The 19771-nt window shown below is 38.3% G+C and overlaps 1 protein-coding gene across 2 annotated transcripts in view; it reads right to left on the reverse strand.

The window, feature by feature from the left end:
- Positions 1 to 13594, reverse strand: part of NT5DC1 (5'-nucleotidase domain containing 1) — a 146723-nt gene extending 133129 nt beyond the window's left edge. The window contains exons 1-6 of one of the 2 annotated variants that reach the window (XM_068677653.1): positions 13261 to 13594; positions 11617 to 11708; positions 9890 to 9961; positions 8187 to 8293; positions 6678 to 6757; positions 3191 to 3272 (exon numbers count right to left, since the gene is read on the reverse strand). In XM_068677653.1, the coding sequence (XP_068533754.1) occupies positions 3191 to 3272; positions 6678 to 6757; positions 8187 to 8293; positions 9890 to 9961; positions 11617 to 11708; positions 13261 to 13353 (526 nt within the window). In that variant the 5' untranslated portion in view covers positions 13354 to 13594. The remainder of the gene's footprint in view (positions 1 to 3190; positions 3273 to 6677; positions 6758 to 8186; positions 8294 to 9889; positions 9962 to 11616; positions 11709 to 13260) is intronic. The other variant, XM_068677654.1, reaches the window with a different exon arrangement.
- Between the last annotated feature and the right edge of the window lie 6177 nt (positions 13595 to 19771).

Raw genomic sequence — 19771 nt, forward strand, 5'->3', positions numbered from 1 at the left:
TGTACATGTGTTTGGGGAGAGGACAGTATTTTGTAAAGATCCAGTTTCCCGCCTCAAAGCTACATTTCCCATATACAAGCATACCACTTCAGAATATTGTTTATTTACATTAAAAAAAAAAAAAAAAAGAAAATGCAAATTGTTAAAAAGAAGGTTTTAAGTGTAGGACTTGCTTTGATTTTTTATTTTTAAGCAATGACAGATTTCTCAGCTGCACCCTTGAAACCTGAGAGCATATCCCATCAAACTTTTTTATGGGCAATTTGTGAAGGCTTGAATTCTATATTCGACATCATTTTTTTTACTTCTAAAATAAAATATAGTCTTATGAATTGATTGCAATCATTACAAATGTATCATTCTCACTAGATTACCTTAGATGTTATAGTTACCTATAGTGTCAGGGAAATGATGGGGAAAGACAATCACGCAAGAGAGAAATAAGCCTTTACTGGACCACATTAAAAAAATAATTCTGCTTTAAGAAGTTATAGCAGGCAGTTTCCTTCCACAAAAATCATTTTTTTTCTGTCAAAATAACAAAATTTGAAAATGTACATATTTATACAATGGAAAATGTATTGTCACATGATTTTTCCTTTAAAATTGCTCAACTTCACAAAGGCAGGTCCAAATAATACATGGATATTTTGGAACTCTCTTTGGTTCCCTTTGCCTCAGTTCTTCAATTCTTTATGAATAAGTAAACGAGTGGGTTAACACCTTTCATAAGTCAGGACAATCATGGCTATCCAAAAGAGCTATCAAAACAACATATAGTCAGACAATTATCTAAGGCAATTACCATGGCTAAGACAATGAAAAGTGAAATCCACCAGACACCTGACTAATGATCAAAGAAATCATGTGATAAAGAGAAGGGACATAGATAAACAAGGGCATAGTGACAACAAACCAGAGGCAAAGTGACTTGCAAACACAAATTTCAAAAAAAAAAAAAAAAAATGGTCAGTCGTTCTGCTCCGTCACTGACAATGGCACTACTAAGATGGCATTTCAGCTTGGGAACTTTATGTTTCCCAGCTGACCAGTTATTAAGTTTGCTTTAGAAAATTTACCTTGACTACCTGTAAATGAGCACTCTTTCTCTAAAGGGTTAAAACCTTTGCAAGGCACTGAGGGCATGGAGTTCAGTCAAGAGACTGTGGTTTTTGGGCCAGGTTCTGGGCTGAGAAAGAGCGTGGGGCTTCCTGGTATGCAGAAGTTGGGCTAGAGCCAGCTTTAAGAGTTTCCTCAGGAAGTTATGTTAAGCTTGCACTCAAGGAAAAAAATCTCTTTGGCTTGAACTTGCGACAGAAAATTAGTACTAGTATTCCCATCTCACAGAAGAGGGACCTGAAGCAAATAGATCCTCCATGAGAATATCACAGTTAAGTTGTGGAGGAAGAAATACCTAATTCTTCTAACTCCCAGTTCAGTGCTTTATCCACTGGACCATGTTATTAAATGGAAACTAAGACCCCTATAAAGCCTTTCAAAATGATGCATGACAGACCTTAGCACTACCATATAGTAAAATGTTTAACTACAGCGTACAATATGCATTGTTTTACTTATGACTTTACAAAGCCCTATTCTGCTACCCCCACCCCCCAAAAAATTACGCTTATCATTTACTACCTTGTCTTATATTTTATTGCTGTTGTGCACGTGCCTCGTGATTTTTATAACAGTGAATTGGGTTTATTAAACTAAGTACCTATTCTGACGTGAGTTAGAAAGCATCAAGTCATGTCACACATCTGCTTGGATGCAGATTTCATACTTACATATACAAATAGGTACATTAGGTAGGTACATATGTACACACACACACACTTGCATAAAGGTATCAATTCTTTATATGATATTAAATATCAGGCTTTAAATTGTTTTATCTAATTAATTACCAAAGAACTTGTATTTTTTTTCTTTTTAAACCAAACTGCATTGTCCACATCTTTTAAAATGACCAACTTTCAGGATTTGAAAAAAAAATAAAAATAACAAAATGCCAAAAGTTACAGTTTATTAGAACTGGTTTAATATCAGCAGAAAATACAAAAATACATTTATTTCATATATGAGTGATATCTTAAAGGAATTTAACTATTAAACACACTAAGCTTCAAAGAAAACATAGCAGTAGCAAAAAAAAAAAAAGAAAAAAAAAAAAGAAGTATTTTAGGATTACCAAGCTGTCTTTTACAACATATATTCTGACATCACTTCTACTTTTGTTTGGAACCTCTGAGGGGATTTTTTCAACTGTGTTTGAAAGAAAATGATAAAACCGACTGCTTCAGCAAGTAGTACAAAGTACTGGTGAACAAAAGCTAAATTTTAAGAATGTCTAAACCTGTGCCTAATGAATGTTGTGTCAGAAGTAATTCTATCAGTAATATTGTCAGCAAAATTATAGAGTTCTGAACTATGCTTTTTTTTTTATAAAAAAGTTAAAAATAATTTTTATTAGTTGCATGCACACAAAGGATGCTTAATCTTTAGTCTCAGATTATTAATTACTCATAAGTTATGTCTGTGAAAGGAAGAAAAACATTTCTAGTCGAAGGGTAGCCAAGATGTTTCCCAATTCTAATTTATTCTACAGTAGAATAAGGTTGGTTTTGGGTGAAGGAAGACTATTACTTAAATAAGTAACTTTTATTTAAAAAAAATTATCCTCTGCAATTTCTAGTAAATTTGTAACAGAATAACACAATTCTGAGAAGGTTTAAAACTAGGATGACAATCTCCCCACTTTTGTCTTAACTTACTACATAAGGAATTCTAATAAAAACTAATGGCCTAAAGAAAGTGTAGAAAAAAATTAATCAAATATTACTCTTTTCTCCAGTGCATTTTTTATTTTATTCATAAATACAAGCACACCACAACTAGAATCAAAATACAGCCCAAAGATGCCCACATTGCTATACCAACTGCTTTTCCTCTAAATTCAGTGAGGTAGTACATCACATGTGTTATTTAAAAAAAAAAAATCAAAATGGCTCCAGCTAACCTAAATAGTAATGGCTAGCAGGATAAGCATGTAAATATACAACCATGTATAAGCCTGAAAAGTAAAAACTATGTTGAATAACCTACAGTGTCCTTGCAAACGTATTCACTCTGTCAAGCAATGTAGTATTCGCAGCTATTATTGTAAGCTTTCAGTGAACCTACTTACCTTTAAAAGCTGTTATTTTGTAATTATGCTGGATAGCAGCAACCATGTCCTTCCAGAAATCATATTTTTTCTGACCATCGTGCTGTAAGTACCAAAGGAATCTAGTCACTATATCAAATATCATCCATTTAAAGCTTTCATATCGAAAAAAATGACAGGAACACTACTAGTAAATAAAATTTTAAAAATGAAGTACAGCAGTCTTAGACAGTATGATTCAGGACTCAGAACCCAACTTGACTGTGAACTCTGGGTAGCGGCAGACAGGTCATCTCCCTACTTCTAAAGGATATGAGTATGCATGGGGCTGTCAAAGGGGAAAGGAAAAAGGATTTATACCTGTAAGGACATCTAAAACCTTACAGCAAAGAGATGCCTTGGACAGGACAGCAACTTAACGAGTTACCCATCCTGCTGACTTGTTGAAAAAATAAACGCCTGAAGCTGCAGGTACTGCACTTAATTAACAGGTTGACATTATCTACAGTCTGGCACTCACATCACTTTTCACCATTACAATTGGCAAAAGCCTTCACAATAACTTAGTGGCAATGGTCTTCTGCCAATAACTCCACCCCAAACATCATATAAAATACTTATGCAGAAGCCAGGCTGAGCAGCACTAAGCTACATTATGCTTTGAAGTCTGCCAAATGCTCGCTCTGGCAGAAGGAGAGAGAAAAGCAATTTGCAGTGTGAGCAGTCTCTCATCATTCCTAGAAAGCTGCCTGGGCACAGAAGTGCTCCTGTTGACCTCAGTTGCCCTTCCAGTGCCTCACCAAGGGAGAGAAACAGCTTCTCAACCAGCTCAGACTGCTCTAGGACTCAAGCACTACACACCTTAGGAATGCTGATTTAAACACAGGGGTAATTATGTAGTCAGGCACACTACAGGGCAGAGGATTACTTACTGAGCCTGTAAGAGGTGCTTAGTTACAAGGTACAGTACAGCAGGTGGCATAATTTTGTTGAGTTTGTACACCGTGGAAAATATTTCTGTAGTGTTGTTAAAGGCTTTTCACACTTAGTTTAGCATAAGTCTTGATGCAACCGTTGACAGATTTTATGGCATCACCTTCTGTGTCCTAAACCTGTCAGCCCAGCTCTGCACCAATACCTGAATAATGACCCAAACACTGAAGGCATTTTCTAGAGATGGAAACATTTAGAAACTGAACATAAACATTTCCAAAGACATGTAGTCTGCTTATAGTGAACTGCTATTTCGTGCCTAATCTTCCATGGAGGCTTCAAGAGGAACAGTCTTGCCCATAATTTCACAAGTTGCACAAACAAGGGCTTTCGTATGTGACTGACAAGGACTACAGTAGTTTGCTTATGATCCCTCAGCTTTAGGGGTTAATAACAGGAAAGCGTTGTTGCTTTTAGCTTTTCTTTTTTTATAAAAAATTAATTCTTCTAGTAAACTACTGTAGAAATACATAAAAAGGAATGAAAGAAATAAATGGTTCTGTGTGTGTCAACTTTCAGCTAGCTGCTAACCAAGGTCATTACTCAAAGCTGTGTACCCTTCTGGTACTCCATCTACCAGCCCATACTAGCACCAGCCTTTGGAAAGATTCAGCTGTCGGGACCCCTCATACTCCATGTGGATGTTTTGCCATTTGTTTATGCTTTGTTTTTTGTGTTGTTTTTTTTGCTACATTTGTTTCTTTTAAAAATCAATGCAACAAGCTAACAGTTCCTCAGAGCACTCCTCTGAAGACAAATAGATACTAGTTTAAAAGCAGCTATGCTTCCTTCAAAACAGCTGGCATTTGAGAAGATTGAAACAACTAACAAACTAGCCCCTTGCAAATCCACAGCTACTGCACATAAGACATGCATGAAAACAGACCAATTCCCAGAAAGCAAAGAGAAAAGCGTGAACATCCCCATGCAGTCCACCATGACTTGGGCAGTGATTATCATAGGCAATTTCATTAGCTGAAGCATCAGACAAAAAAGTACTTTGCGAAGAGCTTCAATGCAAAGAAACACCAAGAAGCTTCTCTCATTTGCCTGAAAATACACAGTAGCTCTGGCTGTGGACCCATCAAAAGCAGATTCAACCATAGCAGCGTAGCACGGCACACCAGAATGGGTTTTGACATAAGTTGAGTGAATTGAAACCTAAAAGTAAAATATTAAAGAAACTGAAAAAGAGGATGCTTAACCTAATTTTGGCAGCTCTGTGAAGAAACAGGGCATGGGTTTAATTCTCTGGGGCTGAAGATGCCAGTGATCCAGGGTCAATGCCCCAGCCTGTATACTAGTGGTGCTTGCATGTTCAGTTACACATGCTGTGATATGCTTTAGCACCACCTTCTCTCTCTCTCAATAAACAGCTTGTGCCAAGTCTAAACTAACTGTAACATAAAGGAATATAATACAAGATGTCACATCTGAGAGAGGATTCTAAAGCTGTGAACAGTAAGGGAAGAAGATCAATCAGGCACAAAATTAAAAGTCTTATGACACACTTGTCCTCAGTGCTTGCCAATAAGCTAGTTTTCGGTAAGTCTTCATGCAGCCCTTGGACTTAAGCAGCAGCCTGCTCAGCATGTAATTTTGGAGTACAGCCTAAAACATCAAGTCAGGTGATACCTAAAGGGATTGCAGATACCCATCTCACAGCTCTGATTTCCAGTCTGCAGACAATTTTTGGTGTCTGCAGTTTTTAGTGCTGCAACACTGTGGTATCTTCAGACAGAAAATTATATCAGCACTTCATCAATGCTAAGATATTTACTCTACAAAAAGAGCCTTCTCCTACACTCAGCTGTCCCCAAGTTAAAATTTCAAGACTTCTTTAACACATCTGAATTAACTGACATCAAACATCAAAGGCAGGATTTAGCATGTACTGCATATCTGAAAAGCACTGAAAAAGGTGAAAGCAATTACACTTTCTACCTTGCAGATTTAACGTATCGCTTACAGGATGATTTAAAAAAAAACAAAAAAAAACCATAGTATTCCATAGGTTTATTTACATTTGTGTACACAGGTCAATATATTTAGGGTACAAAAACAAGTTTAAGAAGGAAGCAAATTAACTTTCAACTCTTTGACACTTCTTGAAAATTAGAAAACCACATTATTCACTAGATTAATTAAAGTATTATCAAGTACAACTAAAGGAGATTTAAGAACAATATTCTGATTATCACAATAAACTTAAGAGAAAAGTACTCATTTATTCTTATCCTAGTTGTTTGTGCCCTCTGGTGGAAGTACACTTATTTGGACCACACCAAGTAGGTCACAAGTAACTTGGGAAACAACTTTAATACAGTGCACGTCTGGCATGAAAAAGTATTTCTTGAAATTGTTTCATGAAAAACTTCTTGAAATTCTTAACTCCAAATAAGAAAAAAAAGCTAAAGATGTTAAATTTGTTGAATATATTACTGGCATGCATTATTGAATGCACACAAGTTATGCAGAGAAAGGAATACTTAATTTCAAACGGTCCAGTTCTTACCTGATCTAAACTGTCCACAACCCTTGCACACAGGAGGGCTCCTGGTAGATCAAAGTAATTATCATACAAATAGTATTTACCTGAAAAACAAACAAAAACACAATCATCACTACTTTTTAAATCCATACTGTATAGTTTAATCGCAAATAAAAACACGTTTAAATAACATTTACTTGGCTTTCACTAGTAATAAGTATCATCTACATCCCAATTTAAGGATATATGTTAGCTTTCATTTACAGGATCAGAATTAAGAACCATATTCCTACTTCTGATTCTCACGATTGGCAGCTGACAGGTATTAACTTACACCAGGCAGTGAGATTTTTTAAAATAAATTAAGGTTCTAAAAGTTACTGTGGAAGAGATGGAGAAGAACCATGAGTCTTAAAAGTCAAGGCAGTAACACTCAACACTTCCAGAATACCAATTTCCCCAGCATTAGAAACACAAAGTTTAAGAAGTTGTTTCAGAATCATTTGGACATGTCTTATACAGACTCGTCCTTTGCACACACATGCTAAAGACAGCACCTTAACCCAATGGGAAGCATGCCCACATTATTCCGCAACAGTCCAAAACAGAACTAAAAATCAGGCACGTGCAAATGTTCCTTCCAGACTGAGGTCATGTTCAACAACACTTTTCCTTGAGTAAAATGACTTAACAGGCAATTCTTATTTTTTTTTGGGTATTCATGACCTCATCTGTGCTGTCTTTTACGTACACAAGAAGTCAGCAAAACACAGATTGATAGTCACAAGAGAGATGAATTGCACTTCTCAATGAAAAAAAGAAAGGCTTCTTCTGGTCATAAAACAGATGTACCTCTCTTCTACCTCATTGCAAAAGATTACTTCTAGTTTAGAATAAGGATAACAGAAAAATTTGTGACAGCAAAGCACTTCTATTACACAGAATAATGCAACTCAACTGAGCATTTTGTCTTTAGGTGCATTACTTGCAATTGGTAAGATCAAAGTAAATTGGAGAGAAAGCACAGGGTGGCTAGCAAAAATGAAAGCCTAATCACTGTGCCTTCACAATGTGGCTCCACCTTAAAGCCAAGAAACCTTCACCACAGGAGGAGTGGTTGTGTTTCCATATCTGCTCTGTTCATTGCACTTTCACCTAGGCCTCCAGTAATATGATGGCAATGAGTCAACAATTAAGAAATACTTAAGATTTGCCAAACATATCTTAAATGAGGTTGAGACTATCAATCTAACTACTTCATCAAGAAACAATGTGTCCAACTCTGCAATCAAAACATGCCTGTATTGTCAACTCATTTGTTATTCATTTTATCGCTGGCAACCTAAATTAAGTTCAACTACATTTAAGTATTAGAAGTTAAAAATATAAAAACAACCCTTGTGCAAAACACTCACCTATTCCAGGCATTCTCAGCTCAAGTATTTTTAAATACTTGTAGTACAAACTAACACTATGAAACATTGAAAGGGCCAGAGCAATTTCAAAGACCAGGACATTCTAAGGTATAGCTACCTGAGCGGGAAAGCATTCCCCTTACTGCACTAAAATGCTTCCATTCCCTTCTTCCATAAATCTCCAGGACCTCCTCAGATGTCATGCTCCTAGTGCCATGGCTTGCCCTATTTGATGCATTAGAGTGGGAAAAAAAAAAAGAAAAAAAAGGTTAAAAATATTCAGAGTACTTCTAGAGCACAAAAATGAATCACAGCTGAATACTGAGGTGTATGTGACTTGATCTTCACTTAGAAGTAACTTGATTTACCAATTAGAAGTTTCCTAGGACCTAAGCTTTTATTATATACATTACAATCCTCAATAAAAGCCCTATTTCACAAAGGTCTGGTTGGCTGAGGGCATGGCTGCTGTGCCTCACCTCCTAACACAATCACTCTGTGTTGCTCGAATGTTCTCAATTGTGTGAGGACATTATTCTTGAACTATCAATATACACTGCACAATAAAACACAGAGCAGAAAGCCTATACACTATTCTGAAGCCTAGTAACATTCACAGAATGCAGGGCAGGGTTATGAAAAAATGCTAGCTTGAGCCCTGAAAGCAGCTATGTTACACAGATGTATGCACGAGCCTTTTCAGGAATTAAAAATCAATAAGCTTGATTGTGAAACTGTGGCCTGAAAGAATGTACAGATCCCAGTTTCAAAGGAAATGCCCACAATGACAGGATAAGTAATCTTGTACCACTTCACCCTTTAATGTCATATGTCCTCTGCTCTTGAATTCTACATGCAGTCCTTTGAAACTCATGGTTCTGCTATATGAATTTCTGAATACAAAGCACAGACTCACGGTTATTTTTTCTCCTATTTTATAGGACCATACAATGGTTTGGGTCAGAAAGGACCTTTAAAGATCACCTAATTCCACCCTCCCCCATGGAGGAGGACACCATCAACAATTTCAGTGAAGTCTGGTTTTCCCTAGCATCTTCAAGTTTCTTCTACCAAATGCTACCAAAAAAGTATGGCCTATTTTTAGTATTAAACTACATAGATTTTCATTTTGGATAAAAATACGGGAGAAAGAAGACTGGGTTTGACATACTCCAGATATATTTACTTTTCAAATTTATGATTTAAAATAGCAGTCTTATGTTCAAAAAAAAAAAAAAAAAAAAACACAAAAGGAGAGAAGAACTAAAGATGTACTGAAGTGATGACTCAAGGGAGAAATTGGCTTTTAGAGGAAAAAAAGAATTTTGGAAGCAAATGTGTCAGTTCGTCTTTAATTTACCTAAGGCTATTTAAGTCATATGTCACAAACTTGCACGAATTTTGAATGTGTATAATACAAAGATAATAGTGCTGTCATTAACGTTAGTCATTAGCACCAACTGAGTCAGGTTACTCAGAATTCAAGAAAAACCTTTACCTGGATCTTAGCAGAATTGGACAGAGTATTGGTAGCCACTGAAAAAGTGAGTTTAGTTTCAAAATCAAAATGCGCTCAGTCTTAAATGTTTATTAAAAATGACATCATTTCTAGCAGCTAGCATTTTCCTAATATATACATGTTAAGTATGTAACATCAAGAGAAAATGCTCATCACGTTACCCAAGAGTATTTAATTTTTTACATAAGTGAATGTATGCTGAAATCAATATTTTAAATGTTTAACAAAACTGAGAAATGGCTTTCAAGAAGAGGATAAAATGTCGGTGTTTGTTTATCAATAACATGTATAGTCAGTATTACCTCAAAACCGTTCCATCTTCTGCAAGTTTCAGGAAGTTTCCATCTTCAAGGTCCAAAACCAAGCCTTTACAACTAAAATTAAATGCATTTTAAAGAAGAAATAAGCAATTAATGTTTTCAGAGGAATGTCTCTCTATATCACAATAGTGAAACACAGTTACAGAAGCTATACAACAATGGTACTTAAAAGCAGCAAAAATCACAACCCTTCAAATACTTACATGTTTAAACAATGATCTATATATGCAAATACATATCATTACAGTGAGGGCTGGATTTCACTTACATAGCAAATTCCTACTAAATAAATCCAGTTCCATTGTTACATGACTTTAGCGTGACCGTTCATATAGATACAGCTGTATATGTTCAAACATATACAACTAAGAAATGTAACATTCAAGTCACTTCTCCTTTTGAAGATATGTATATATACATAGAGATATAGATACACATATATTTATATGTATATATATTTATATTCTTTTTGGTTGCAATTCCTCTGCTTACTATTACCAGGTAGGTAACACTAATATTAAGTGAGAGAGGGGTAGATCATTCTAAATGAGGCAACTGAATATCGAAGGAGCATGTGAAGCAGAGGCATTGCCATGCTAGCCAACACTCACCACAGGGTAAAGGGTACACACTGTAGGAGATCTGTACCACAAGAATTTCTAACTCTCCTAGTACCTTACAGAAAAAAATGCATTTATGTTAGCTTAGATTGTTTGGAAGTTGAGATCAGAGTTCACTACCTAGTGTAGTGATGAATAAAAGAGAAAAAAAAAGAGTGGAAAAGTAATGCTGTCTTCATTCTGTGTTATAAGGCACCCAAAGATATGCCATGAACAGAGCAAGCAGATTACACCTGCGTAAGTAGCACCAACACAGGTCCACACTAACAAATCCCCAGCTCCAGTAAGGGACTAAGGCTGGAATACCTAGATCTTCATGCTTCAGAGGCCTCAAAATATGAGAAACACAGATACCCTCCTTATCACTTGAAAACTGAAATTAGACCTGTTTGCAATCTGTCTAGTAATATACCAAACTGTAAAAACAATTTAAAAACACCTGTGCTTGTCCTAAGAGGAAAAATAAACAAACAAACAAACATGAGATAGCCTAGCCTTCAAGTCCCCACGCCTCTGCTGTAGATAACAATCTATAGGAGATGAAATACTGGAGATAAATGTTCCTACTCAGAGGTCACTGAACTAAGACCAGGAAAGTTCATTTTAATCTTTAATATTACAGCTTCATGCCTACAGTGCCACTTCTACAGTGTTTCTTCCCAGCATGTCACTTTCCCTCATTTTCTCAAAGACTGTTGTGACTATTCTGTCTTACTCAAACAAAAACAACATCCATCAAGAGAAAAAGGAGATATGAATAAATTCTGATGGTTACTGGGTTTACCAGTTGAATTGGAGGTAGAAGTCAAAGGGGGTATACAAAATAAGTCAGTCTGACCACAAAGCTGGTGTGGAGACAGCTAGAAGAACAAAGCAAACTTAGATACTCAGTTGCCTCTTCAAACTACCTTAGAAGTATCTCATGGGAAACAGTTGCTCCAACAACTATTTAAAACCGTAATTTTGGAATTACCTATTGGGCTTGATAATCATAACAACGGTCAAATAAGAGAAGCTGTTTCCAAGCCTTTTAAAGGTTATAGCATAAAGGAAGTTATGAACACAGATTGTTATGTTCAACATACTTACCAGAAGTCTAAGCTTTCTGGAGTTAGAGTGAGCAAGCCTTTGTCGTAACCCTTCTCCGTTACCAGATACTGGGCAAAACTATCATATATTAGCTATAGATGGAAAAAAAAAGGCATTAATTATTTTTATTGAGACCAAAGATACTGTTCCCTAGAAAGCTGAAAGATCTGAGTTTCAGTGCCTCCTAAGCAACAGCAAATCAGGGACCTGGGGGCCCTGCCCCATTGTCTCCTCATAGCAGTGCCCAAGGTTACTTCTGGCTGGCAGGCAAACAGCTCAAGGTGCTCATGCAGTAGTTTTGGTGCATTTTTTTTTATTTTTTATTTTTTAGCATAGATAAGTGTGAGGTGTTCCTACCTTCCTTCCCCAGTGCTTCAAGACTGTTGGGAAACCAAGAGAGTAAGTACCTAAGGCTAGTCACTACTTACCCCTCCCCAGTCTTTTTTATTTTTAAAATGTCACCATTCATGACTCAACAAGTGGCTTCTGAACCTATAAACAACTAAAGATATTGGGCACTTTAAACATGCCTGATGGAACATACTTTGAAGGAAACAGCGAGTACAAAGTAAATTATTCATAAGTTTGGAAAGAACACTGTTAAAGCCTGTACAACTTTCAGCCATTTAATACAACTCAATTACAAAAGCTACTGTTGGAATGACTATGAATAATGCCAGAGAAAGACCAATACAAGGGCTGGCACAGAAAGACTAAGAACTAATTGCATTTTCAGCTGGGCCTGCCAGCATTAAGTTTTCGTTTCTCTTAGATAAGGAAGTATGCAGCGTGCATGCGTCAGGCAGCGTCTCTGTGTTGTGAGAAGATGAAGAGTGAACTAAAATGAGTGTGTGCTTTCCGTCAGCAAAGATACCTCTCCATGGGAGGTCAAACCACCCTAGGAAGCAAAGCAGTTTTACAAACCAAGATGCACCAAACCCCAGCTATTTAGGGAATGGGGCACCTCACCCGCATTTGCTTTTCTATCATGCTCTGAGGGATCTTGCCACTAACATGCAAGTTTAGTCCTGTGCTGGGCAAGAAAAGGGAGGCATATGAAAGGGGCTTAGGCAGAAGGACACCACAAGCACCTGTGAGCCAGGACAGCTGGGTGGCAAAGTCAACAGAGATGCCAACAGAGGAGGAGGCCTCAGTGGAGGAACCCTCCACGACCAGACGGGGCCCGCTCCGTGTGAGCTAACTGCGCTCAGGCAGGGATGCTGAGCGTCCCCAGGCTCGCCCTTCTGCTGCAAGCACGAGAAAGTTTGCCAAGGTCGCCTGTCCGAAGTGCCGAGCGCCGCTACCTCTGCCTGCAGCATCTCCGCACTGAGCCCAGGGGCTCCAGCTTCATGTCAGCACCGCGGCGGGCAGGAGGGCTCTCAAGAGGCACCGCTTCCAAGCCACAAGGCATGGCTGTGTCCTCCTCGCTCGGGCACAGGCCTGCGGAGGAGGCGGCCAGCCAGCCAGCCCGGCGCTTCCCTGCCTGTTCTCCCTCCAGCTCCCCCCGGGGGCACCTCCAGCGGCACCGCGGGGCTCCCCGTGCCCGCAGCGGGGCTCCCCCGGCCCCGCGCCCCGCCGCTCGCCCTTTCGCTGCGGCTCCCAGGCCGGGCCGAGCCGCGCCGAGCCGAGCCGAGCCGCACTCACCCGCTCGCTCTGCGGGAGGTGGTAGCGGCAGAGCGTGTGGTCCAGGTCGAAGCCCACCACCTCGCAGTCGGCCAGGGAGAAGTGCTGCTGCATCGCCGAGCCGCCACCGCCGCCACCACGGGAGGAGGAGGAGGAGGAGGAAGAAAGGGCACGGGCGGCGCTTCCTGCGGCGTGGGGCGGTGCGATCGCAGCACCCCCGCCCCGTCCCCGCCCCGGCTCGGCTCAGCCCGGCTCGGTTCAGCCCACCCCGGCTCGGCTCGGCTCGGCCCGGCCACCTTCACCTGTATGGGGTCTGGCCTCGGGGCGGTAGGGCCCCCCCGGCAACCCCCGGCAGCAGGGACGGGTGCGGAAAGGCGGAGGCGGGGCGCTTGTCCCGGAGGCGTGTTTGGGCGCCCGGGTTTTAAAAATGCGTTTCCCGCCGAGGCTCCGAGGGTTGGGAATAAACCTGGGGGCTCCTGCTGGGGGTGGTGGTAGCTACAGCTGGTCAGGAGTGCCAGCGCAAGTCTTTTAGAGGGAGCCCCCTCTGTTGAGCAGCAGGGTGCTTCAGCAGGAGTTAGGGCACGCCGGTCTGCGGCCAGGCAGCGCCGGGCCCTAAGGGCACTGCTAAAAGGCAAACTGCTCCTTCACCGGCATCCCCTCAGCATAACAGAATCACACAGAATCACAGAATTTCTAGGTTGGAAGAGACCTCAAGATCATCGAGTCCAACCTCTGACCTAACGCTAACAGTCCCCACTAAACCATATCCCTAAGCTCTACATCTAAACGTCTTTTAAAGGCCTCCACAGCCTCTTTCAAAGGAACTTGGAGTCTTTCACAAACATTAATATTTTCTAACGCTACTGTATATGTGTATGTATGTACTCCATATGTTACAAATACTCCATATATTATATCTATACATCATTCAGTTTATATACATAATGATACATACATGTTTTAGATATGTCAAATATATATGCATATATACCCTAATATGTACATGCATATGCATTTACATGTATGTATGAATTCCCTAAATTAACGGGTATGAAAGTGTGATACCTGAACACGTGGAAAGAGAGGATTATCCAGTGTATTGCACACAACAGTGATCACTGCCATCAAGATGAGGCAGCAGCTTGAGAACTCAGAGCACAAGAAAATTTTTCTTCAAAGAGCTGCTTACTTTAGGAAATACAGAGCAAATTCTTGCCCCACTGAAGTCAATGGTGACAAATTTCTGTTGACTTCAGTATGTTCAAGTGTTCACCCAGAAGTGTGTCACACTACCCTCACTCAAAGTTTGCATGACTTGAAAATTATAGCAATACAATCCACTATGGGAATTCTCCTATTCCAGAAAGATTTTTTTTTTTTTCAAAAACACCTCATGCAGCTTACAAAATTTTGTTTAGATCATGTAGCTTACCATGCCTGTAAAACATTTTATATGAAAAGTCACCTCCAAACACCCTTAACAAACAGTAGTATTGAAACAATTGTGTAGGTAATGAAAATCATTTATTCATTGATCGCAGTACTCACTATCAACTAAAAGCAATCACAAACATCCAGATTTTGTGAGCACTACACAATTATATTAGTAATGAGAAAGTATATTGGAATTTACAACACAAAAGCACTAATCAAATTTAATCTTAAGTGTCTTACTGTGAGGAACAGAACTCACAAATGGAACAATTCAGCAAGTTAAATTTCAGATACTTGAAGCTGAAGATTAAATTAGAACGATGACAACAGAAAATATAGAAAATGTTGGTGAAGAGAATTGGTTTTCATTTTTGGGAAAAGGACAAATGAAAAAATATCACTTTCATCTTCTGAATTCACAGCACCAACCTGATAATAGGAATCTCCCAGCACAGTTTACTTTTAGCTCACAACCCCCAAGGTTTATTTCTTTTTCTTTTTCCTGAAAAGCTTTGCTTTTTCTCACGATTTCTTCCTTTCAGATGAGTCTGTTAAATGTCTTGCCAGAGCACACCAGCACCTTTCTCAAAACCAGAGTGGAGCTGCCTTTAATTGAAATCCCCCCAGATAATTGAACTATCTTAATCTGTTAACAGTATCTTTTCAGATTACTTTTTCACCTCTGAAGTTTGATGGTACCATGGGATGTCCACATAAGCAAGGCTGAGCTTTGGGGCTACCAGGTCCTACCACATACTTTAGGTTTCTCCATGGTTAATTTATTTTATTATAGTAATTACTTTTATATTCTAAATATGTGGTAATGATCCATTGGGAAAAGACACAGATCCAAGCCAAACAGTGGAACCTGTTTGGAGCCTGTCCCACCCAAGGAGACATAGCTGGTTGGCCTGCAGCTGAGTGCAGCCCAGGCTGGGGCTGGTGGGTCCTCACCAGCAGTGATGTGTGTGACCTGATGTGCCCGGTACTTTTGAATGTGCAGAGGGTATTTTGGTTTTCATCATGTCTCTTCCTGCTTTCAACGCAGACGGGGCTCCCACCGTTTTGTAGTTTCAGACAGCAGGGGTACTAACATGCCCCAGAGTGCGAAAGGAACCAGACTGACTCCAGTGGCATACATAAAGGCATGAGAACCATGCCAAAATTCCTAAAATTAAAGCTCACCTCCCACAATTTTAGGCCTGTGATCAGACTTCGACATTTCATTTTCTTTGTCCGTAAGGGGGCAGCAGTACAATGCAATGGGACGTCCCTGCCCTTAACTTTTAATGATCGTCACATGGCTATCCCTTACTTTCAGCAACGTTAGGTTTTACTTTCCCAGTGCTGTGTAAACTGAGTTTTTATTTATTTATTTATTATTATTTTTTTTCCCCTATGCATTTGTTGACATTTGCCTATTTATGTAAGGCTTACAGAAGTTTAATTAAAACAAGGAAAGGACCTCTCATACTGTGGAAGGGTTCACAATAATGATACATAAAAGTAAACAAAAATCTGAACAAACAAGGCACTTTTATTTTAGACAAGTAACACATTCTTACACAAAAGTGAAGAACATTCCATAATTGTAGCTGTAAGATAGCACTTTTGGAGTAGAATAAGTCAAAACAAAGAAGATTACATTGGAGGAACAGTCCAAGAATATACAGAAGCAGGCCTCTGACTGTTTTTTAGAGTGACGCGTTAATAAACATAGATCTAACAATACTAATTCACTTCAGGGATGTCCTGGTTGTCTAGGAGAAGGAAAACTGTCTTAAATGCATTTGTTCTGAAAAGTAGTCATTAATTATTAGTATTTCTTTAACAGACCTTTAAATGCTTAGCAAAATGCTACCTTATATCCAAGGCACCCCTTTTTGACACATGAGGTGCCTTGTTACAAGACAGAGAAGCCTGGACACTTTTACTTTTTCAGTGGAATAAAGTACATACAGTCTCTAGCATCCTGCTTCAGGTGGGACATCTGATTGCATCTGGCATCTCAGTACTACACTGGTTACATTCTTTGTTTTACTGGGAGCGAGACTGATGCTTCTAAAGAAACAAGATTCCTTAAAGTAAAACCATGGGTTTATTAAAAGGTTAAACAGGTGCTGTGTATATTGGGGACCTTCAACAGCCTGCTTGTTGTCCTTATCTCCCCTCTCAGATCTTGTAATCTAACTTTGACTGTTCCCACACAACATGAAAGAAGGAAACGAAAATCAATAATTTTGTCATGGTGATTAATAACCAAAACTGATTGCAATACTCTTAGTGACTATATTCTTGAAAACTCTGAGTAGTTGATACAGAGATACTTAGAAAGATTTTTCTTTTTGCTGGATGGATGCTACATTTAGTCAAAAGAAGTTGTACTGAAAATATACAGTTTTCAGCAACTATGCTTCCAAAGTATGTGCTTTATGGCAAGATGACTATGCAGCTGCTATGATATGTGGGACATTGTCCTATTTCTTCTATGTTTTGTTGCAACATACTTTTTTTTTTTTTTTTTTCAGTTTTAAGCATAAAATTTGGAGTAGGAATTCCAAGTTCTCTGTGCTCATTTCCCTTTCATTCATGGTGTAGTCATGTGCAGATAGCTTAATCTCTTATGGCTTCATTTTCTTCACGAGTGAAATTGTACAAAGTCTAGTTCAGACATCCTGAGGATTTTTAAATTGTTCAAGTACATTGCAGACGTGGTTCAAGCCTGATACTTTTTCTAATGATTGCATAAAAGAAAAATCTGATGCATTTCACAGCCTGCACCAAAGGACAGAGCTATTGGACAACCAGTGGGAAATGCCACAACTGTAAATTACAGTTTTGAAGATAATAGAACTAGAAAAGACGTAAAGACAGTCATCTTCTTGCCTTGGGGCAGGATCAATCAGACTACAAACATCCATAATAGTCAATTGTCTAACTTCTTAAAAAGGAGTAAAGAGTCACTGAGGCAATTTCTTCCAGCCTTTAACAGTCCTTACACACAGAACACTGTTTTCTTCCCCCTTCCATCCATATAAAAATTAAGCCTCTCTTGCTCTATTGCATCGTTTTTGTTAAATCTTGTCCTATTTCTAACAGATATGAGAACCATATAATTGTGCACCAACCTTTCCTCTACCTAAAGACTGTTAGTATATATTTTCCTACAGTCTCTTTTTGTCTAGTTCTTTGAGGCCTTTAAAGGCCAAGGAGTTTTGTATCTTTTATTCTCAAAGTGGATGATATTTATTCATTGTAAAATTGGTCCACTTTTTTTTCCTCCTCTGGAACACAAAATCAAAAACTAAACACGTTGCTCCAGTTTAGTATTTACTAGAGCTGTAGTAATGAACCCACAGTAATTTAACAGAGCAGTCTGTGTAAATTAATACACAAGTTAGTTAATTCATTACAATCATCATCACATTAAGCTTTTCAAGATCAAATTCTAGCCTATCACTGTGATGAGTAGGAAGGTCTTTTTATTTATTTTTTAAGTTTTATTAAGAAGTCATCTTTATTAAAGAGTGATTGATCTTCTATTTAAGAAAGATTTTCTTCTGCATATGTTCATTACTGGACACTGAAAGTGATGTTCACACTGGACACTGAGAGTGATGTTCCTTGGAGCTGTAATAACAAAATGCTAATAGTAATAATTTATAAATCTCAAATGTAAGAGCTTATTTTGAATATAAATTGAATTTGATATTTACTGTTCTGCTTCTGCCTCTAGAGGGTGTCTAGTAATGATCTGATAAAAGGATAAAAAGGTATGTTGGATGTTGATAAGAAAGTGAAGTAAAGGATCTAGAAAAGTATATTTTAAAACAGTATACACTAAGTCTCAAAAAGATTCCATTATATTGATGTTACTTTAAAATTATTTTTAGTCTGATTTTATGTAAGTCTGTGTCGTCTCACAGGAAACGAGGAAAAAATTATGTTCAGATTTACCTATGTTGTGTTGAGCCTCATTCTATCCTCAGAGAGAGAGGGAATTCTGATAACATTTAAAGCTCTGCAAATGAAGAGAGACAAATACAAATTTGGGAAGTTTTGCCTCAGAAGGTAAATTGTTTTGTCTACAGCAACAAACACCTGTAACGCAAGTGCTAAAAGTGAGCATCACTAGGGATGCTTACTTCCTATCCCCTTTCCTTAAACTTACAGAAACAATGTCTTCCATGTTGGGTAATGTCTTTTGTACAGCATCTTACCAGACACCTGTCAAAGGAGAAATAACTTCACATTCTTTACTTTTACTAAAAGACTATTCTAAACATAAGTCAAAACCTGGTACAAAAACAACAACAACAAAACACACCAAGAAAATGAAATCAATTTTAAGGTTTCTTATACTGGATCAAATGTAGAAATGGATCTCTTAAATGCTGGCATTCATGGACTTTCAGTTTGCACCTCTGCTCCTTAAAATGGATAGTTAAGATAACCACTTTCAAATCAATTGTGCCTTTGGCCAATGACTGTGGTGTTTAGGATTGTTTTCTGAGTCTAAAAAATGCCCTTGCTGCTGCTTCCCAACATTGATTTGAAGTAAAAACAAACAAACAAACAAACAAAAAACCACAACAAAACAAAACAAAACAAACAAACAAACAAACAACAGGATTATAACCTTCTTTTCTGCATGCTCTTTCTGTTTTATATAAAAAGATATAGGTGCACATCTTGAGGTTTCTATGAAGTACTCTGACCTAGCGCATAAGGTGGATGGATGGTGCACAGGGTTTACCCTGGAAAACCATAGGAACTTATAGATCCAGCCCTTTTCCTGGAGAGAGATTTTAGCTGTATAAAATCCCAGTGTGTGCACAATCTACAGTAGTGTGGAAGGATAAATGTAGTTTATCTAGTAGGAATAATAAAAGAAAAATTAATAGCTAGTATTTTTATTTTATGTTTACATTTAATATTTCAGTCATTTAAACTAATGTAGAAGTTGTGTTCCTTTATGTAGTGTAAGAATATATTCTAATGGTAATTTTTAGCTGATTGTAAGGCACTGCCTTTCTTACTTGCAGAGCCCAAGAGATGCTGCTGATTTTATTTTTGGAAACAAAAAACTCTTTCTCAT

The sequence above is a fragment of the Anas acuta genome, chromosome 3 (genome assembly GCF_963932015.1).
Source record: "Anas acuta chromosome 3, bAnaAcu1.1, whole genome shotgun sequence".
Lineage (NCBI taxonomy): Eukaryota > Metazoa > Chordata > Aves > Anseriformes > Anatidae > Anas > Anas acuta.